The following is a 22,379-nucleotide window of genomic DNA, read 5'->3' as shown; positions in this document are numbered from 1 at the left end:
GATCGTGGGATGCTTTCTAAACACTTCCAATGCCTGAGCTCCCCGTGCTGGCTGGTCACCAACCCTCACAGCCGTCTTGGAGGAGCAGCAGGCAGAGTGTGGCTAAGTGTGAGTCCCAGAGGCTAACGCGTCCGGGTTCCAGTCCAGCTGTGCCTGTTACTGGCTGTGTGATGTCACGCACCTGTTCCTATAGTAACTGTCTTTTAAAAATCCTGTTCTCTAGTGAAAAAGTATCACTGAATAGAGATGGTCCACCAGTAATCAACCACCAGGAAGTGTTAAGCTTATCTTTATCCCTTGCTTCATTCCTGTGAAGTAATGATAAAACTGGGCGCGATTCTTTAAAAAAAGTCATTTTTACCCTCGATTATAATTAAGTAACCCACGCAGTTTATCTTCGCCCTCCCGGCGCTCCGGTCTCCCCATCTGTAAACCGTGATGCTGATGGTGAGACTCACAGATGGAGGGAAGGGCGTATGAATCCGAATCACACGGAGCTTTGGCACAATGCTGGGCTCACGGGGTTGCTACCTAAATGGTCCAGCGGTTAAGACTCTGCGCTTCCAACGCAGGGGGTGTGGGTTCGATCCCTGGTCGGGGAACTAAGATCCCACATGCCGCACGGCACGACCGAGAAAAAAAAAAGCTTGCTCTCTGTATTAGATGCCCTCCCTCTCGACTCCCACTCCCCTTTGGAGGCCGTGCCTCTTCCTGGCGCCCAGCTCCCTCGGGAGCCCCTGGTCCCATTCTTCCCTAATGCCGTGTGATGCTATTCGGGGCTTGTCATCCTTCTGATTTCCTCTCCTGTAAACGGAGGTGGTTGAGTGACTTGACCTTCTGAGTCCCTCCGGCAGCTCGATGTCAGCGGTGGGATGCTGGGGCATCCCTCCCGGCAGCCCATCCTGCACCCCCACCCCGCTCACCCTTCCCTGAGCACCCCCTCCCCAAGAGAGCGGGGGTCCCTCTTCACCAGCTCGAAAAGGGGGGCTCCTCCTACATGCACGGTAGAAGGGGCACTTCCCCTCAAACCTCATTACAGTTTGCCCATATTTTAATTGTATGTTCCACTTTCTAGCCTGTGTGGTTATCGTAACAGGCAAGAAAGGGAGCTTGGTCGGGGTCATGGGACTGTGAGGATGGTCCCCGCACCATTTGTTGCCAGCCGGCCCGGGACGCCGCCCCACCTTTCCACACCTGCCACAGCCCTTCCCCTCAATATCCCCACTCCTACCGCACCCTCAAAGCCCAATTGTTTGACAGTCGACACCTGAGTGATCAGGACGCACAGACCCTAGGGTAGCAGTCTAGTGACAGCACAGCTGGAGCAGCGCGAGTGTGTAGTTTCGGGTGGTCTTTTTATGTCACCATCACCTGCTCTCTCTATGGGGACACTTGATCGTGACTGTCTCCAATCAGTGGTTCTCAGACGTCAGCCTGCGTCAGCATCACCTGAAGGATTTACTAAAATGGATGGCTGAGCCCACTCGGAATTTTGGATTCAGTAGATGTAGGGCAGGAGGGGCTGAGGACTTGCCCTTCGAATGAGTTCCCAGGTGATGCTGAGGCTACCGGTCTGGGAGAAACATTCCCTTAGGAGATGAGAGGAGGTTTCATGTCCAGAAGCAAATCAGCAGGAATAAGTGAGTACCTCAGAGTCTGAAACTAGACCTCAGCTTCCCACCAATTTTGCTCTCTACCCATGAAGGACTGCTGCTTAAAGAAGGAAGGGAGAAGGCAGCAAAAAGATGAAAGGGACGTGGAAGCTTCTGTGACCAGCTGATGAGCCAGACCCGGTGGGGTCACAGGAAAAATAGTGATGGGGGCGATGTTGGTCTTCCAGAATCTTCGAGTCCCTGCTCCGGTGTTCTTAACCTGGTTGAGCATTAAAATCACCTGGAAAGCTTTAAAAACAATCTCCGTACCTGGGACCAATTACGTCAGGAACTTGGGGGTTTGGGGCCCAGGCAGCAGTCGTTTTTAAAGCTTCCCGGGCAATTCTGATGTGCAGCTAGGGCTGGGATCCACTGCTCTATTCTACCTCTTATACTCCTCCCTGTTCCACTTCTATAAACTATTTAGGGACTTCTTTCTCCCTGCAGAGCCTGTGTTCTAAACCTGTCATGTATCTGATGCTTCTCGTAAGATAAATGGGCATTTGATCAGTAGCGTGAGAGTCTGTATGAAACTCCATCTGAACGTTTCTGGAGCGTACGTTAGTTAAGAACCTCTGTTGCATTTTGAGCACAAATAATTCCCTAAACACACGAGGTAAGTTGTGGCACTTGATTGTGGGCCAAAGGAGGCCAGTTTAAAACCTGGATATTATCTTGCTATGTGACTTGGACATAGAAGTTTGTTTCTGGACGTTAGTTTCATTCATCTGATGAAATGGATGGATTAGAGAACAGGGGTTCTTTGCTATTTTAAAGAATTTCTGGGAAGTATTCCACTCAAATTTTATTTATTTATTTATTTATTTATTTTTTATATTTATTTTTGGCTGTGTTGGGTCTTCGTTTCTGTGCGAGGGCTTTCTCTAGTTGCGGCGAGCGGGGGCCGCTCTTCATCGCGGGGCGCGGGCCTCTCACTATCATGGCCTCTCTTGTTTCGGAGCACAGGCTCCAGACGCACAGGCTCAGTAGTTGTGGCTCACGGGCCCAGCCGCTCCGCAGCATGTGGGATCTTCCCGGACCGGGGCACGAACCCGTGTCCCCTGCATTGGCAGGCGGACTCTCAACCACTGTGCCACCAGGGAAGCCCTCAAATTTTTCATGAAATGTCAAGAGGAAATTTAAGAATGCTTGGACTTAACTGGGGATTGCTAACCTGAGTGTATTCAGGGGCCAGGCAGTAAGTCAAATGTGTGAGGCTGTGAGTGACAGGGCCTATGACCCGCTGGAATGAGTTTGTCCCTCGGAAAAGACATTCGGTGAAAAATAACACCACCACCCAAGCTGAAAAAATGCATATCCACAAGTTGAACAGGGCTGTGACCCCCAGTTTGTGATTCCCAGATTAGCTTTGACTCTTTGTGACAATCTGATCACATCACCCCTAAGTTAAAGGGATGAGGGCCGAGTCCTGGCCCCATCACTTCTATTTGTATTTCCTTGGAGGAGTTATTTAACTTCTGTGAGCTCAGTGTCTTTATCTCTAAAACAAAAATAATAATATCTAGTTTGTAAAGTATTGGGAAAATTAAAAGAAATCATACATGTCAAGACTTTGCCCAGTGCCTGGCACATGGTGGATGTTCAATAAGTGTTAGTTATCCTCACCATCCTCACCATCCTCACCATCCTCACCATCATCCCCATCATCATCATCACCATCACCACCACCATCATCACCGTCATCATCATCACCATCACCACCACATCATCACCATCATCACCATCATCATCACCATCACCATCATCACCATCATCACCATCATCATCACCATCATCACCATCACCATCATCATCATCACCATCACCACCACCATCATCACCATCATCATCACCATCATCATCAGATTATGAGGTTCTGACCTCAAAATTTCAGGAACCACCCTGAGAGGGCTGGGGTGATCCGGATACAGGGATTTAATAGCGTCCCCGCTTTTAGTCCCCGTGGGTATCTGCCTACTTTATTTAAGAATGAGCCAGTCCTTACGATCAATGCTTCTCAAATCACCTGGAGGTCTTGTTAAAAAGCAGATGGTTCTGATTCCCTAGTTCTGGGGTGGGGCCTGAGATTTTGCATTTCTCACAAGTGATGTCCATGGTTCTGGTCCAGGGACCACACTTTGAGTAGGAAGGCTTTAGAATATTCGAGATGAGGTTTTCTTACTTGGGAGCAAGGAAGTCAATGTATGGCTTTGGATGTGTCCTGAATTTTCTAGAGCTAGTATTCATCAGCATGTTTTCTTAACTGTCTGTGGTTGGCAGAATTCTAAGGTGCCCCCCACTGAGCATGCCTTGTGCAGCCCCTCCCCTTGAATGAGGGTGGGTAATATAAACAGGATGGGATGGCATTCCCATGATTAGGTTACCTTATACAGCAAAGGCGAGGGAATTTTGCAGATGTATTTTAGGTCCCCGGTCAGTTGATGTGAAGTTAATCAAAAGGAAGACCATCCTGGGTGTTCCCAGCACAACCAGCTGGGCTCTTTAAAAGAGGGTCCAGGGGTCAGAGTCAGGAGGTCAGAGAGATGTGAAGTAGGTGGTCGATTGGCCCTGAGGAAACAAACTGTCCCGTTTTATGGAGGGGGCCCCGGGGCAGGAAACAGTGGTGGCCTCTAGTTGCTGAGAGTGGCCTTGGCTGACAGCCAGCAAGAAAGTGGGCACCTCAGTTGTATAATACCTAAGACATGAATTCTACCATGGCCCCAGGGACGTGGGACAGGACCCCAAGCTTTGATGTCCACCCGTGGGACCCGGAGCAGAGTCCATCCAAGCAGAGGCCGACCTTGGGCCCACAGTGATGGGAGCTAATAACAGGGCTTGGTTTCAAGTCACTGGGTTTGTGGTCCTTTGCTCCAGGGCAACAGAAACGAACACAGTGTCCTTATTCTTCTCTTTGATTGCTGTGCACGTACCCTCCGGGTTCCACTGCAACGATAACCTACAACATCTCAGTAGCTTAATCCATCACCTCGCTCATGTTACATCACTGTCTCGGGGCAGCTGTGTCAGACCGTGACGGCCCCTCACAGCTACCTGAGGCCATTTTCAAAAGAGAATTTTGTAGACTACCTGTCTGCCTCAGATTGTTTTGACACAAGTGCTGGTGTGGAAAATTTGTGGAAGAGCAAAGCGTTTCTTAATGGGACTTTCTGGGTCTGTGGAAAACCCAGTCAGTCTGGGATGTCTTCAGGCTAATGACTGGGGTTTCCTGTGCCCAGGGATTTCCCCACACCCTATGACTCAAAATCGCTTGGGCTTCCTATCGTGGTTGGCTTTCTTGGTTTTTTATCTGCTCTTGTGGCCATGTTGGGCCCAGGGCTGGGGAAAATTGTGCCTTCTGTGACCCTCAGAGGACAAGCCATTCCAGGTGGACATATTTTCCAGGGAGTGAAAGATGATCTTTCAAAGCATAAAAAGAAAATCTCATCTGTTCTGACAACTTAATTTTGGGAAGAACTATTTCTAAAATATATGTATCGTGGTGCAAATTTGTAGTCACTGCAACTCGATGTCACAAAAATGTGCCTTTAATAACTTTTCTAGTAAGAATCTCGTTTGGCTCCTGAGGCCTCCTTCCAGGAAGAAAGGGGGATTTAAGCTGCCGGTCCATGTCGTTCCAGTCTAGGCTGGTCCAGCTCTGCCTCTCTTGGATTTATTTGGTCTCTTTCGGGTAGATGCTCAGTCTCTTAGAGTTTCTGACTTTGCCACCTGCTTCTAGCAAGGAGTCTGAGAACTGGGGAAGCCATGTCCCCAGGGCATGGTGGGGGGGGCGGCTGGCCCACACTCGCTGGCCTGGGGGGGTCTTCACAGGTTTCCATGGAGGTGTTCCTGGACCTGGCTGGTCACGCAGTGTCCTGCTACATCGGCTGCTGCGGTTCCTGGCTGGGAAAGCCGGGGTCTGGTCTTTCAGGGGAGGCAGAGCCAGTGCAATGGCTGATGTGGCCCCACTGTGCCCCTTGCTGGCTCCATGGTCCTCTGCATCCCTTGGCCACGGCCTCACTTCTCCCCTGGCTTAGACTGGCCACCTCTGCAGGTGGTAGCCCAAATATTTACCAACCCGCACGGCAGGAGTACCAACCAGTCAGAACAGGTGCTACCCTATGTTGCTAGACCATGAGGATCTCAGGGGAGCCCCTGGAAAGGTAGAGGGTGGAGAGTTCAGGGCTTAAGTGGGTGGTTATTTGCCAACTGGTAAAGACATGTTTCCACAGTTGGCCACACTGCTCCTTAGGGACTGGATGTCCTGCATCCTCTAGGTCACCTGTCCATCATGGCAGCCCCATATCAGCTCAGATCTCAGTTTAGCCCCCCCTTCTCCACTGGAAGCACAGGGGAGATCTGAATCTCCTCCCAATCAGCAAAGAACTGAGGCCAGCAGGGAGCTAACCCTAGCATCCCTCTACCTGAATAGGCCATGCCATTATCTCCATCCTTCCCCAGAGCCCCCATCTGGGCAATGGCTCCTTACTTTACCCTGCTGGGATTCCTCTAGGGACCCAATTTGAAAGCAGAGAAAAAGCCCCTCAGCTTTCAGCTTTCCCCTCTCTTCTACCCTCTGTCTCTTTGCACTCAGGTTTTCAGCCCAGAAGTGGGGGCAGAACGCGTTTTCCCTACTTAGACGTCCCGTATGTCACATCCACTTCCTTCTCTCCTTTCCAAGGAGGCCTTTGCTCTTCCCCTTTCTTGGGGCCATAGTGGCTGAAGACTCAGAGGCAACGAGCAGGGAAATACACTGGAAGGTAATTAGCATGTTAGCCTCATCACATACATTATGCACTGTCGCATCCTCGAGAAAGAAGATCCTGTGCAAAATTTCAACTGTTCTTCACGATTCAGGGAAATCATTACGGACATCACCTGTTTTGTGCTGGAACACCTGGATACCCTCAGTAGGACACAGGGAGGTGGAGGGGACCGTTTGTGTCTGCTCTTAAAGGCCTCTGATTGCTGTGCTCTTTGGTTCTTGCATCAGTCTCAGTAGTTTTTCTTCTCTGTTATTGGGTAATTGGCTGCCACGTCTTTGTGGGTGTGTTTTCCCAGATCAGCTCTCTCCCTCTTTCTGATTTGCTGCCTCTTCTCTGCTTCTGATAGAACATTCTGGTCACCTATCACTGCATAACAAACTGCCCCGGAATTGAGTGGCTTACGACAAACATTTTATTGTAACTCACGTACTCCACAGGTCATGAATCTGAGAGGGGCTTAGCTGGGCAGATCTTTTGCTCCATGTGTTTCACTTGAGATCAATCAGTGGTACTCAGCTGGTGAGTGGACTCGTCTGGGGAGCCTAAGATGCTTCACTCATATGGCTGGGGCTGGGCTGGGACGGTCGGCCTGACCCCCTACATGTAGCCTCCCTCCCAGCAGGTCTCAGGGCAGTTGGACAATTCACACGGTGACTGGCGTCTCCCAGAGCCAGCGTCCCAAGGAAGCCAGGTGGAAGCTGCGTGGCCTTTTCTGACTTAGCTTCAGTGTTCGCTCAGCACCATTCTGTTGGTTAGACTTAAGTCACAGTTGGCCCACATTCAAGGGACCCCTTGACAAGTTGGACTCCACCTTTTAAAAAAAATATTTATTTATTTATTTTGGCTGCGTCAGGTCTTACTCGTGGCACGTGGGATCTTTCATTGCGGTGCACAGGCTCTTCCTTGCAGCGCACGGGCTTCTCTCTAGTTGTGGCACGCGGGTTCAGTACTTGCAGTGCGTGGGCTCTCTAGCTGTGGCACGTGGGCGCCAGAGCGCGTGGACTTAGTTGCCCCACGGTATGCGGGATCCAGTTCCCTGACCAGGGATTGAACCCGTGTCCCCTGCATTGGAAGGCAGATTCTTAACTACTGCACCACCAGGGAAGTCCCTGGACTCCACTTTTGATGGCAGAGTAGCCTGGTCACATAACAGAAAACAATAGGGAGATATTGTTGTGGCCATCTTTACAAAATACGATCTGCCCCTCTGAGAAGCAATAGTCACATTCATACGAATAAAGAGACAGGTTCTGAAAGAGAGCTTCACCTTTCTTCTGTGAGTCAGATAGACATGACTTGGTGCCAGGATCAAATGGACTATCTTTCAGCCGTTCAGGATTTTTTTGTCCTGGTTTCTTTTATCTGTGTTATATTTTAGATGGTCATGTTTTCTGGGTAACTGATCATTTCAATATCTGCGACATTTATTACTCTCAGATTACAAGGGTTGAAAGCAACATTCATTTCAAGGGGTGTGCATCTGCTCATAACCAGTCTCCTGTCCTACACCAGCACGGGGCGTCCAGATACTAGTTAACATTCCCTGGTGAGCAGCCCCACAGAGCTGAAACTCCAGTACCCGGGACAACTCAGGAGTCTTGAGTCCTGGTTTGGCCAGTTGCTAGCTATGGGACCTTAAGCTGGTGAGTTGATCCAATTCAGGGGTTATCTGACTGAGCCCCTGACTTGGCGCTTTAGAAATTAAAGGTGAGCCCAGGAATGAAGCCTAAACTCAAGTTCAGACTGACCTTGACCCTAGGATTTTATACCTGGGAGGGACCTGGGAGTTTCTGGCAGCCCAAAGCTTTATTTTGGAGATGAAGAAACTGTGACCCAGGTTGGGTAAGTGGCTCAGTGGTTTGCCTACGATCACATAGCAATAGCTAATGGTCAAGTGAGGACAGGAATCCAGCTTCAATCTCCCGTTCTGTGTGTGTTAAAAACTCTTGTGCTAAGATGTCTGAATGAAAGCATTAGCATCCCATAATAGGCCTCGAATGTGTGTGTGTTTATGACTGTGTGTTTGCAGTTTAAGCACACTTCTATAATATGGGCGTATGCACACGGGCTCATTGATTCCTTTAGGTGAAGTTGCACACCTCTCTAGAATAGCACCTGGTGAGCTATTAGCTGTGCTGTTGACTAGGACACCAGAACATTCTCTGGCTGTGGGATGGACCTTTAGCTGTAGTGAGGCAGAATGCAGACTGTGGAAGCTCTGACTTCTCACTCAGGTCTGCCAGATTTGTGCGCCTGAGCAAGTTACTTGCCTCCCCAAGATTCTGGGTCTACTTCTGGAAGATGCTGAAGAGAACGACCTGTTGTCGAGGGCTTTCTCCGCGTCAGCACTGTGCTGCCCTCTTTATATAGCAGATGCCCTCCTGTGATGCACGTCACGCTGCAGCCACTTTACAGACTAGCAGACCGAGCCTCACGGAGGCACTGAACCCTCCGCCTAGCCCAGAAGGAAGGGAGGATTCACACTCGCTCTGCCAGACTCTGAGGGCCATGTTGTTCCCTCGGCGCTCTCCTGTGTAGACTCCCTAACCCTCAGGACTCTTGGAAGATGCAGAAGGACTTCTTCTGAGCTGCCCCCAGGGGGGAATCTGGCCAGTGAGTGGAACTTAGGGGGAGGAAAAGCTGCATCCTAAAATGACAGAAGTTTCTGATCATGAGTGGTTTCCAAGACTACAAGTGTCCATCTTACGAGGGGCAAGCGTGGCCGTCTATGGAGGATGCTGGTTTGGGTGGGCTGCTAAACTTAATGGCTCCTGGAGTCCCCTCTAGGTCCAGGTACTGATGCTCCTGCAGAGCTGAGGACCAGTACCGAGAATGTGGACTGTGTAAACTCAGGCTTACATCCTACTTGACGATTCCATTAGCTCTGCGACCTTGGGTAACCTACTGAATGTGTCTGAGTTGGTTTCCGTTGCTTCATGTTTATGATGGGGTTGACACGCTCTACCAGACCCACGGCCTTTGCCCTCTGGAGTTGTTCAGAGCGATGAATCCCTGTCACACAAACATCAGGCTGGGAGAATTTGAAGCTTGGTGGATTCGTACCGTGGCTGCCGAGGGTCTCACGCATCGAGCTTCCCTGTCTGTCCTGTTGGGGAAGGACGGCGACTGTTCTGAGCTAGAGGAGTGGTCTTGTTGGGGGTTGGCCTGCGGGAGGGGCTGATGCAGGAGGAAGGTGACGGAAGGGTCTTTGCTTGATGGTCCAGCCCGCCGGGGGCTCTGAATGACTTGGGCTCGCTGGGAATGCAAGGTGTGACTGGAGGATCTGACGGAGACGGAGCGTGAGCTGGGCTGATTTGCTGAATCTCTTGGTTAAGGGTTCCTGGGGCAGAAGCTGGCCAAGTTCAAAAGGTTTGACAGCGAAAGGGTGATTTTATTTATTTTTTATTTAAAAAAATTATTATTGACGTATAGTTGATTTACAATGTTGATTTAGTTTCAGGTGTACAGCAAAGTGAATCAGTTATACATATACATGTATCCCCTCTTTTTTAGATTTTGTTCCCTGAGAGGTCATTACAGAGTACTGAGCAGAGCTCCCTGCGCTGTACAGCAGGTCCTTATTAGTTATCTATTTTGTATATAGTAGTGTGTGTCAATCCCAATCTCCCAATTTATCCCTCCCGTCTCCTGATAACCATAAGTTTGTTTTCTACATCTGTGACTCTATTTCTGTTTTATAGCTAAGTTCATTGGGAAAGGGTGATTTTTTTTTTAACATCCTTATTGGAGTATAATTGCTTTACAGTGGTGTGTTAGTTTCTGCTGTATAACAAAGTGAATCAGCTATACATATACATATATCCCCATATCTCTTCCCTCTTGCGTCTCCCTCCCACCCTCCCTATCCCACCCCTCTAGGTGGTCACAAAGCACCGAGCTGACCTCCCTGTGCTATGCAGCTGCTTCCCACTAGCTACCTATTTTACATTTGGTAGTGTATATATGTCCATGCCACTTTCTCACCTCATCCCAACTTCCCCTTCCCCCTCCCTGTGTCCTCAAGTCCATTCTCTACGTCTGCGTCTTTATTCCTGTCCTGCCCCTAGGTTCTTCAGAACCTTTTTTTTTTTTTTTAGATTCCATATATATGTGTTAGCATACGGTATTTGTTTTTCTCTTTCTGACTTACTTCACTCTGTATGACAGACTCTACGTCCATCCACCTCACTACAAATAACTCAGTTTCGTTTCTTTTTATGGCTGAGTAATATTCCACTGTACCCATGTGCCACATCTTCTTTATCCATTCATCTGTCGATGGACACTTAGGTTGCTTCCATGTCCTGGCTGTTGTAAATAGAGCTGCAATGAACATTGTGGTACATGACACTTTTTGAATTATGGTTTTCTCAGGGTATACGCCCAGTAGTGGAATTGCTGGGTCACAAGATAATTCTATTTTTAGTTTTTTAAGGAACCTCCATGCTGTTCTCCATAGTGGCTGTATCAATTCACATTCCCACCAACAGTGCAAAAGGGTTCCCTTTTCTCCACACCCTCTCCAGCATTTGTTGTTTGTAGATTTGGAAAGGGTGATTTTAAAGAGAAAGATACTTGTTGGCAGAAAGTAAAATAGAAAGAGAGTGCATAGCCCTTGGTGGACCCAAGTCTGAACCTTACCAGGTTCTCCCCGGTCAGACATTCAGCCCAAGTGGCCCAGTGCCTGGTTCTGCTAAAGATGGATCTTCCTGTGCCATGGGTTCCAGTAAGCGACTCTGTTCCCACCCCCCCACCAACCCCCCGGCCCCATCAGGGTCAAGGACATGCAGGTGCTGTCGTTGTGACACAGCCATGCAGACCAGAAACAGTCCCACCGTGCTGCTCCTAATTCCCTTAATTCTGGGGGGAAAGCGCTAGCTTCTCTCTTTTCTACAGAACAAAAATAGTTTGTGGACTTCTCTCAAGCGTTCTGCTTTTGCTTTGAGCCAGTACATTTTTCAACAAAATCTGCCTCAAACCTGGTCATGTATTTCCCTGTATCTGAAGCTAGAGGATCTTCCCTACCCCTCAAATGCCTGACATCCTGTGCTTCCCAGAGACTTAGTTCCAAATACTTTTTATTTTGCTTCAGCTTTGAATTAAAAAAAATATCCAAGCTTAATTTTGATGTAAATATTTATTTCGCCATAGGTTTCAGAAGGTTTTATACCACACGCCTGAAACAACATGTTCAGTTTTTTAGGAATCTGTTTTGCAAACTGAATGTGACTCAGCAGTAGGTATCAGCCTGGAGAGTTATTTGTCTTCCTTAATAGTCGAGATCTGTCACCTTGCTTTTGTGTTTTGGATGACTGCCTGACTCAGAGATGGACAGTTGCCTGAAACCTTCTGGGAACAAGGTGAAGATAGAAATAAAGAAAAGTTTCATCTTCTGGGTGAATGACGAGAGAGACTCAAATATACTAGAGAATCAAAGTTTTACTCCTTTTAAATGCCTGAAGATTTATTTCTGGAGCTATGGTTTACTTACTTATTTACTCTCAGTAAACTTTCAGGAGTTCAGGGGAAAATGTGTGTGTGTGTGTGTGTGTGTGTGTGTGGCCCAGGTGGGGCTGGGATCCAGGCGGGGGGTTGGGAGGCCCAAGCCCCACTTCTTGAACCTATGGGGAAATTACTATTTACATCAAACTTAAGCTTGGACATTTTTTTTCAATTCAAAGCTGAAGCAAAGTAAAAAGCATTTGGAACAAAGTTTCTGGGAAGCACAGGGATGGGGGACAACAAGGGTGTCCGGGGCCCAGAGAGAGAGAGAGAAACAGACAGACAGAAAGAAAGAAACAGAGAGAGAAAATGAGAATAAAGCAAAATGTTAAAAATTGGGGAACCGAGGTAAGACTCATACTCGTGTTGTTATACTATTCCTGCAACCTTTTAGTCTGCTGGAATTGTTCAGAATTAAACTAAAAGGTGAAGTAAACACCTACACACCCTTAGGCTCCATGTGCCACCCTTGAGCAGGAGGCAGACCCAGGGTCACAGGCAGGTACTGTCACCGGGGCCTTAGCGAGGACCAAGGGGGATACTGCTCGGGTGCCCTCCCCCTCCCCTTCCCTCCCCCTCCCCCTCCCCCTCCCCCCTCCCCCTGCCACTGGCGCCCCTGGCTTAGGCTGGGCCATCAGCAGTTTCCACCTTACTGCATTATTTTTCTTCAATTCTTCACACATTTTTCGGGTCATTTTCTTATGCCTGGCCCTGCTTCGCCTCCTATTCTTCTGTGCGTTTACACTGAGTACTGGGAAACACGGTTATCTGACAAAGGAAAACATAAAGCCAGAATTGTAACTCAAATGCTTGGAACGAGCTACCTTTAAAACTTCTTTCTTCCAGTAAGAAGGTCACCTCAGATTCAAGCAGAAATGTCAAATTGCCTGTCATTTAAAGACACGTTTAAAGAAAATAGGGCAGGAAAATAGCATTTTGCTTGCAAACTTCTGCAAAACGAACTTTTCCCCCTGGACCTGCAAAGACCGACCATCTCCCTCACTATGGCAGTTCTGGGTACGGCCCGCTGCTGAGGTTTCAGTTGTTGAAAACGATCACTGCTATGTGCTTGTGGTTTAATCCTCTGAAGCCACTTCCTGGAGAGGTCGCAGTAAAGCAGCTATTGTGCCAAAGTTCACAGAGAAGAACGGAGAAAACCGCCTCGGCCGGGATCTGGCGCGGGGGGGCGGTTGGGAAGCCCAGGCGGGGCTGGGGGTTCAGGTGGGACTTGGGGGTCCAGACTGGGGTGTTGGGAAGCCCAAGCGGGGCTGGGGGTCCAGGTGAGACTTGTGGGTGGGGGTCCAGGACGCAGCTCTGTCTTCTGATGGTTCCCCATTGATGGGGAGGGGGGTTTCTAGAGTGCAAGGGTTACTTCCTCTGTCTGCCAACCCTGCCCTGGCCAGTTAAGAGCCATCTGGTGTTACTAGGAGACATTCAGAACTGCATCTGTGCCAGGAACAGGGAAAATGTCAGACTCCTTCAAGGATATGGGGAGGAGGTACAGGTAAGGATGTTTTTTCTGGATTCACTCATCACTTCCAACTCCCTGGTAGACTTTCAATCGTACACATTCCCTGGTAACTTCTGGAACTGGGCACTGTGTAGTCCACAAAGGCTGTGAATAAGACCCAGCCTCTGTCCTCAAGGCCGTCCCCACCCGTGGGATCCAGACAAGTCACAGGTGTGCTGGATGGCCTGATGGCTCCCACTTCATTCCCCTCCTGGTGTAACTTTGCAGCTCCTCCCACTACAGGTGGGGGTATTTCCTGGTCCCACAAATGCAGTTTGGCCACATGTCTTGCTTTGGCCAACGGAATGTGGGCCAGAAAGAGTGAGCTAGTTCTGAGCGAGTGCTTTCGCCCACATCGTTTGAGTTTTGCCATCACATGAGAAGATCATCTCCCAGGAAGTCACTGGTCCAAGGAGGGTGAGACACCCATGGAGCTGACTTGGGTCCTACCTGAAGCTTGGAGCCGAGACTAACCCAGCGTAATCTAGGTCAGCCAAGCTCCCTCTGACACACAGACCTGCGAGCAACAACAAACGGCTGGTGTCGTATGGCATTCAGTTCGGGGCTGGCTCGTTAGCAGTATTGTTGTGGCAGCAGCTAGCGATACAACAGGCGACTGCGATAAAGCGTGGGAGGGACCACGGGGAGATGCCGAGGGACCACGGGGAGATGCCGAGGGACCACGGGGAGATGCAGAGGGACCACGGGGAGATGCAGAGGCATCTGATACTCCAGCCTTGGGGAGGGTGGTAGGGAGGAATGCTTCGTGAGCTTGTATAAATTATTCACTTTTTGGCCCTCATTCTGCTTTTCCCTCGGGGATGCTCTAGCTCAGAGGGGCTGCTGAATCCCTCAGCGCGTGTCAGAATTGTATGTGAAATAAGTTAACCCATAAAGACTCTAGGAAGAGTTCTCTGACCAGTAAAATGTAAGGAACTTTCAACTTCTGGGGATGCATCCACTCATCCCTTCACTCAACGAGTAGGAGTTAGGAAACAGCGGTGAATAAAATAAAGCAGGGTCCCGAGCACGTGGAGCTTACATGCTGGAGAGAAGAGACATAGTTAGGATAAACGCCATCGACAGCAACAGAGCAGGAAAGGAAGTAGAGCACGGGGCAGAAGGTGGTGCTACTTTACGGGAAGGTCAGGGAAGACCTCACCAAGGGTGATGCCTGAGCCCAGACCCTAGCAGTGGCCTTAGGTGACGAAAGAGCCTATCAGGCCAAGGGGTAGGGAGTGCTAAGGCACGCTTCAGGAGAGAGAAACACTTGAGAGACAGACTCCTATTCCAGTGAAAGTTGCTGTAGAGGAATAAATTCAAATATTTGAGTTTTCTTGTTAAAAAATCCAGGCAAAAGGGTTTTGGTCACCAGGGGACACCTCCAGAACCCATCCCAGGGACCGTCCTCAAGGGGTTCTCTGTTTGGGCGTCAGTGGTTCTTGGTGACCCCTCTTCTGTGTCTTCCTCTAGGCTGCGGGGTGCTGGGCCTGCGGTCTCCACTTCCTGTGTCCTCCAGAAGTTCCCGGGAGTGATGTTCACCTGGTCCATATGGTTGCTGTGTGTCTCTCTCTTCACCATCCGGCCTGAGGAACACATGGGTAAGAAGTGACTCAGCTGGAGGGGACGTGCCTGCAGCTTCTCTGGGGAAAGGAGTTGCTTCTCTAGGGAGGTTCTGTTGTCCTCAAAAAGCAAGGTGTTGGTAGGTGATGGAGTCTTCCTCTTGCCCGTCTCCTCTGGTTCACGAGCTTGCCCTGGGCATCGGTCATTCCTGCCAAAGGAGCAAACCGAAGAGACCCTGCTTTTGCCCTTGACAAAAGGTGCCTTTGGATTTTAACCGTACGACCTGCTGCAAGGAAGCTGAACTCAATCAGGATCGACTTTGAATGACAAGGCAAAAATAAGGCCAAAATTTTTTTTGTCATCGTGTGAACCTGACTTAACTTTTCCCACAAAATGTCGATGGGACTTGATAGTAGCCCTAACCTTGTTATTTGGGGGTTTTGAGATCTCTGTGAGAGGAGGGGTTCATGGGGCCCCCACGTTGTCCGGGGCACGTGGCTTCCTCGGATGGACCCAAAGCCTGACTGTGGGTTCTTTGTCATTCAGTGGCTGCAGGAAGCTGCCAGTTTCATGGCAGGCATCCCAAAACCAGGTTCAAGGTAGAAGGGGAGCCTGTGGCCATGAGGTGCCCCCAGGGGCCATACTGGGACTCTGCTACCACCCACGTCAGTGTGACATGGCGTAGAAACAACTCCTCCACGATGGTCCCGGGGGAGGAAGAGCTGCGAGTGTGGGTCCAGGACGGCAGCCTGTGGATTGTACCAGCCTCGCGGGGGGACTCTGGCACCTACATCTGCACTGTCAGGTCAGCCCCTCTGGGATGAGGGTGGGAAGGGGGGCCCTTGCGGAATGGATGCTTGCATGGCGTTTCCGTGACCACCTGGATTTCAAAACCCGGCGCACAGGTGGGAACCCACCTTACGTCCGCTTCACTGTCACTGAAATACCTCCTACCTGAGAGCCTGTCCACAGATGTCCTCATGGCGCCCTCTCTCCCTTCACTTGAAGTCTCTGCTCAGGTGTCCCCTCTATGGAGAGGACGTCCCTGGCCACTTTATCTAAAGCAGGACTCCTGTCACTCTCCCCTTACCCTGTGCTTATGTTTCCTCATCTGTCACACACATATGTGTTTTATGTACTTAAGGTTTGTCTACCCTGTTAGAACGTAAACTCCAGAGGACAGGGACTTGGTTTCTTTTGTTCACTGCTGAATCCACAAGGACCCAAGAAATAGATGTAGAATGCTGAGTAGAACAGGGGACCCAGGTGAGACTTTAGGAAGAAGTTAATCCAACTGGTTATTGCACACCTGGGGGAACCAAGCTCGCTCACAAAGTTCTCCCAGGTCGTGGGTGTGGAGGTGAGGCTGGAACCCACAGCTCCTGACCTGGGGCGTAGTCCCCTTCCTCATTGCCCTGTTGCTTTTTTTCCCCTTTAATTGTGGTAACATAAGCATAACGTAAAATTTACCATTTTAACCCTTTTTAAGTGTACCATTCAGTTGTGTGAAGTACATCCACATGGTTTGCTCCAGAACTCTTTTCATCTTCCCAAGCTGAAACTCTGTCCCCACTGAACAGCTCTTCAGTTTCCCCTCCCCATCAGCTCCTGGCAACCCCCATTCTACCTTTATTCTGTCTCGATGAATTTGACTATTCCAAGTACCTCATATTCCAAGCACCACAGTATTTGTCCTTTTGTAACTGGCTTATTTCACTCAGCACAATGTCTTCAAGGTTCATCCATGTTGCAGCAGGTGTCAAAATGTCCTTCCTTTTTAAGGCTGAAGAATATTCCGTTATATGTACAGTTGACCCTTGAACAACACGGGGGTGAGGGGCCCCGACCCCTAAAGTCAATAGTCTGCGTATAACTTACAGTCACAGCCTTCAGTGTCCATGGCGCCTCAGGACCCTCAGTTTTGTGTCCGTGGATCCACCCAACACGGATTGTGTGATGCTGTAGTATTTGCTATTGAAAGAAATGTGTGTGCAAGGGGACCCACACAGTTCAAACCTGTGTTGTTCCAGGGTCAACTGTACATACCATATTTTGTTTATCCATTTATCCATCAAGGGACTGCTTCTGCCTTTCGGCTTAGGCTGCTTAGGCTGCTTCTGCCTTTCGGTTGTTGTGAATAATGCTGTTTGTACATGGCTGTACAAAAATGAGTCCCCGATTTCAATTCTTTTGAGTATCTACCCAGAAATGGAATGGGTGGATCGTATGGTAATTCTGTATTTAATTTTGAGGAACTTGTATTGTTTTCCACAGTGGCCAGACCATTTTACATTCCCTCCAGCAAGGTACAGGGTTCCAATTTCTCAACATCCTTACCAACACTTATTATTTTCTGTTCTTTAATAGCCATTCTGATGGGGGTGAAGTGGTATATCACCGTGATTTTTTTTTAACATCTTTATTGGAGTATAATTGCTTTACAATGTTGTGTTAGCTTCTGCTGTCTAACAAAGTGAATCAGCTATATGTATACATATATCCCCACATCCCCTTCCTCTAGGTGGTCGCAAAGCACCGAGCTGATCTCCCTGTGCTACGCGGCTGCTTCCCACTAGCTAGCTATTTTACATTTGGTAGTATCCCTGTGATTTTGATTTGCATTTCCCTAATGATTAGTGACCTTGAGCATCTTTCCATGTGCTTTACTGGCCATCTGTGTATCTTCTTTGGAGAAATGTGTATTCAAGTCGTTTGCCCACTTTAAAATCAAGTTGTAGGAATTCCTTATGTATTCTGGATATCAATGCCTTACCAGGTATATGACGTGCAAATATTTTCTTGCATTCCATGGGTTGCCTTTTCACGCTGCTGATAATGTCCTTTGATGGACAAAAGTTTTAAATTTTGATGAAGTTCAATTTATCTAATTTTTCTTTGGTTGCCTGTGCTTTTCATGTCATAGCCAAGAAATCATGTCTAATGCCATGAAGCTTTCCCTCTGTGTTTTCTTCTAAACATTTTTATAGTTTTGGCTCTTATGTTTTGGTCTTTGATCCATTTTGAGTTAAATTTTGTATATGGGTAAGTTCATGGGCCAACTTCATTCTTTTGCATGTGGCTAACCAGTTTTCCTAAGATCTTTTATTGAAAAGACTGTCCTTTCCCCATTGAATGGTCTAGGCATACCTTGATGCTTCTTGAAGGAGAAAGTTGCAGGCCTAGTGTTGGCAGCCTTAAACATTTCCTAAGTTAGTTCTTTTTTTTTTTTTTTTTTGTGGTATGCGGGCCTCTCACTGCTGTGGCCTCTCCCGTTGCGGAGCACAGGCTCCGGAGGCGCAGGCTCAGCGGCCATGGCTCACGGGCCCAGCCGCTCCGCGGCATGTGGGATCTTCCCAGACCGGGGCACAAACCCGTGTCCCCTGCCTTGGCAGGTGGACTCTCAACCACTGCTCCACCAGGGAAGCCCGAATTCGTTCTTCTGAAAGGATTAGGGCAGACCATTGGCGTGACTGGGAAATACTCTTCTTGGCCTTGTTTCTTCAGCTGCTGCCTCTCTTCTACCCCAAGGCTCTAATTATCCTCACCAGCCAGCTTCAGAGTCTCCCCAGATTTCATAAATTCATTTGACTTAAGGAGAAACTGTGCCCATGAGTATTTACATTTAGAAAGACAGCCAAAGAAAGGACATTCTCAGCACAAAGAAATTACTGGTGAATGGGAGAATTTCAGACAATATCAACCCCAGTCCTAGATGGGGTGTGTGTGTGTGTGTGTGTGTGTGTGTGTGTGTGTGCGTGTTTTCAGTCCTGTCAATGGAAGCAGGCAGACAATCTCATATTTTCATATCAGAGAAATGTGGGTATCTGATTTTTTAAAAAAATATATTTTATTAAATTTGATTTCATCTGTATTTTTCACTTATTATTTTTTATTATTAAAACAATTAATCAATATATTTATTTTTAGTTTTGGCTGTGTTGGGCCTTTGTTGCTGTGCAGTGAGCAGGGGCTACTCTTCGTTGTGGTGCACGGGCTTCTCATTGCAGTGGCTTCTCTTGTTGCAGAGCCCAAGCTCTAGGCACACGGGCTTCAGTAGTTGTGGCACGTGGGCTCAGTAGTTGCGGCTCGTGAGCTCTAGAGCGCAGGCTCCATAGTTGTGGCGCATGGGCTTAGTTGCTCCACCACACGTGGGATCTTCCCAGACCAGGGCTTGAACCTGTGTCCCCTGCATTGGCAGGCGGACTTTTGACCACTGTGCCACCAGGGAAGTCCCTGGATGTCTGATTTTACAATAGCTATAAATGCATCATTTTTCTTTCTTTTTAGTGTCAAAAATTCTAACGTTTTTCTAAGGAACACTATGAGGAAAACTTAATAGCATGGTAGAAATAGGATGGAATTTGGAGTCAGAATGATAAGGATGTGAATCTTAGCCCTCATTTGCTACCTGGTAGGACCTTGGTCTTATTATTTGATATTCATGGGCCTCAGTTTTCTCCTTTGTAAAGAGGTTTGTTGGGAGGGTTCTGTGAAATCACAGCATATGAAGCATAGAGTATGGGGAGCACCATTGTAGGTGTCAATATGCACATGGAAATGGCCTTTCTTTCCCCAAATGCAAGACTTATTTACTACTGAAGTGATAACATGCAAAAATGAGGGAGATGTGAGCTGAGTCATATTTGCCTTAAAGTTTGTTTTTATACGTGATTAAAAAATTTGTGCTTAATACCTTATTTTGTTTTGTATTCTTGTAGAAAAAAGAGGTCAGAGATTGAGAGGCCAGGGAAACCCGATGTGGGTTAATCTTTTGCAGCTCGTGGGAGAGTTCCCCTGGCTGACCTCTAAAACTCTCTTCCAGCTTCAGGATTGGGGTCTAATAGAGCAAGAATGACCAGCAGCTGCTATAATGCCCTTTGGCATTTACAGTCACAGGGCATAAAATGGCCCTGCTCCTGTGCTGTTTATAATTTTGTGACCTGGAACCCACATAGCTGTTCTGTCCATCAGGGTGGGCAAGGTGATGCTGCTGGGCTACGCAGCCCCCAAGTCTCAGTGCCAGGACCTGTAACCCCACCGTCTGCTCTGGATGGGGGACAGGACATATCTGGTGGATGGCACAAGTGACAACCACCTCTTTGCTGTGGGGCTGCCACACTACATGGGGAATATGAGTGGTGATCGATCAAATGATTTCCCCACCCATCTTTCTTTTGAGTTATTTCCACGGGGTGTCTGTTGCCCAAGGTGGATGACCAGATCAGTAATGCGAACAGGTTTGTAACTCTCAATATGTCTCGTAAGCTTGGTGTCTGGATGTAATGCCCTGATTTACAGGTTTTCCCACAGCCCTACTGGCTTCTAACCTTGGTTTGACCTCTTAGAGGCTCTATAGCCTTAGGAATTTACTTACATTCTGCACACCTAATTTTCCTCATCTAAAAGTGATATAGTAGTGTCACAGGGTTGGAGAATAAATGAAATGATGTATTGCAGAGCACAGAGCCTGGCATGCTCTCCTCCCCAGGAGCTGCTGGGAGGACTATTTTCAGGTGTGCTCTGTTCTTCAGACTTGCCCTCATTAGCATTTCTTCGATTTGCAGTGAGATTATGCATTCTTCAAGGTGATAGCTGTCTGCATTTCTTCATGCATAAAATGTTTTTCGTCTTTTTCCTTTCTTCAACCAGATATGAAGTAGAAATTTGAATTAATTTCTTTTTGCTTTCAGGTAGTAAGCATTTATCCCTTACTACCTTCACATATAATTTTCACATTTTGCTCCTTCTTTGGGTATAGAATTTTTTTACATTTTGCTGTACCCCTCCCTCCCAACCCCATAAAACACACATGCTCATTGTGTTGACGTCCAGTGTTTCTTAGGTAGGTCACCAGCAGCTTAGCTGAGCTAATTATATCTTTATGTTTTTCTACTTCAAAAAATTGTTTGAATTAATATCCTCTGTCCTTCCCTCCACATTGTCTGTGTTTCTGTCAATGTTTTGCCTCTGTCCTTTCCCCAGTTCTAGGGTCTTGATAGAATGATGCTATTGCGATTATAGTTAGACCCACCAAAAAAATAAATAAAAACCAAACAAACAAATTTACCAAGTTAATTTCCCCTGTGCAGTATTGCAAAAATCATTTCTAGATCTTATACAAAGTGCTCAGCAGTTTTCTGAAATTTGACTTCAGTTGATAATGATTTCCAAGAGAAGTGAAGAGGACTTTCTTTATATGGAAACAGTGGCTCTTAGGAAACAATATCTCCATCTAGATAAGGTTGCCTGGACCAGGAATTTGGAGCATACTGGGGCTGTGATCAAGAACCTCCCCCGGAACCTGGAAGGGTTTAGGCCCCTTTGAAGAGGACTTGAGGGTTTTTTACTGGCCCTCAATGGTCTTGAAATCAGGCTTGTGGAGGGTCCTTTTTGGAAACATGCAGAATATATCACCATTTCTATATGACAATTATGTTTTTTTTTTTTTGTGCTCCAAAGATTCAAAAGGACAAGGGACAAAAGTATTGCAATACCAATGAGGAAAATACAGAATGCAGAATTTAATGAGATTGGGGAATTATTCTTAATTTCATTTAGTTTTATTTTCATTTTGCCTTGCCATTTATTATTCCTTTTTTTCCCTTTTAAATCAGGAATGCCTCTTACTGTGACGAAATGTCCATTGAGCTCAGGGTTTTTGAGAAGACAGAAGCTTCCCTGCCTCTCATCTTCTACCCACAAATTATAACCTTGTCAGCCTCTGGGTTATTAGTTTGTCCTGATCTGAGTGAATTCATCGGGAACAAAACTGACGTGAAGATTCGATGGTACAAGGTACATCTTTAAGAATTGCCGTTTAATGAAAAGGTGTTTGATGAGCCATAGGAAAGATATAAAATATTCATTTGAGGACAATATATTCACTTTTATATTTCTGTTTTTTTAACCCAGCGATTTTAAAAAGGGCCATGATTAATATGCTCTGTTAGCCTTGAAAGGGCTTAGGTAAGTGTCCTCAGAGGGTGATTTGGAAAGACAGAGTGGAAATGAATGCAGAATAAATAACAGCTGAAGAAAAGAGCTTTTCACTCTGTTGTTTGACTATAGAAATTTTTAGAAAGAACTATTTAACAACTTGATACACATATTGATAGAGTTTTTTTTGTTGTTGTTCTTTTTGTTTTGTTTTGTTTTTTTTTGCGGTACGCGGGCCTCTCACTGCCGTGGCCTCTCCCGTTGCGGAGCACAGGCTCCGGACGCGCAGGCTCAGCGGCCATGGCTCGCGGGCCCGGCCGCTCCGCGGCACGTGGGATCTTCCCGCACCGGGGCACGAACCCGCGTCCCCTGCATCGGCAGGCGGACTCCCAACCACTGCGCCACCAGGGAAGCCCTGATAGAGTTTTTTGAAAGCATATAAAAATCAGCCTT

At 47.7% G+C, this 22,379-nt stretch overlaps 1 protein-coding gene across 3 annotated transcripts in view; it reads left to right on the top strand.

The window, feature by feature from the left end:
* The window catches only part of IL1R2 (interleukin 1 receptor type 2), a 39,132-nt gene that overhangs the window by 4,665 nt on the left and 12,088 nt on the right, over positions 1-22,379 (top strand). For 2 of the 3 annotated variants that reach the window (XM_027128749.1, XM_027128748.1), the window contains 4 exons: positions 13,345-13,421; positions 14,901-15,028; positions 15,537-15,795; positions 21,605-21,785. In XM_027128749.1, coding sequence (XP_026984550.1) covers positions 13,384-13,421; positions 14,901-15,028; positions 15,537-15,795; positions 21,605-21,785 — 606 coding nt within the window. In that variant the 5' untranslated portion in view covers positions 13,345-13,383. The remainder of the gene's footprint in view (positions 1-13,344; positions 13,422-14,900; positions 15,029-15,536; positions 15,796-21,604; positions 21,786-22,379) is intronic. The other variant, XM_027128751.1, reaches the window with a different exon arrangement.

This window comes from Aethalodelphis obliquidens, unplaced genomic scaffold (assembly GCF_003676395.1).
Source record: "Aethalodelphis obliquidens isolate GAN/ISIS:26980383/991018 unplaced genomic scaffold, ASM367639v1 scaffold35, whole genome shotgun sequence".
Lineage (NCBI taxonomy): Eukaryota > Metazoa > Chordata > Mammalia > Artiodactyla > Delphinidae > Aethalodelphis > Aethalodelphis obliquidens.
The sequence above is the reverse complement of the archived record's forward strand: the minus strand, read 5'-3'. Positions and strand labels throughout refer to the sequence as shown.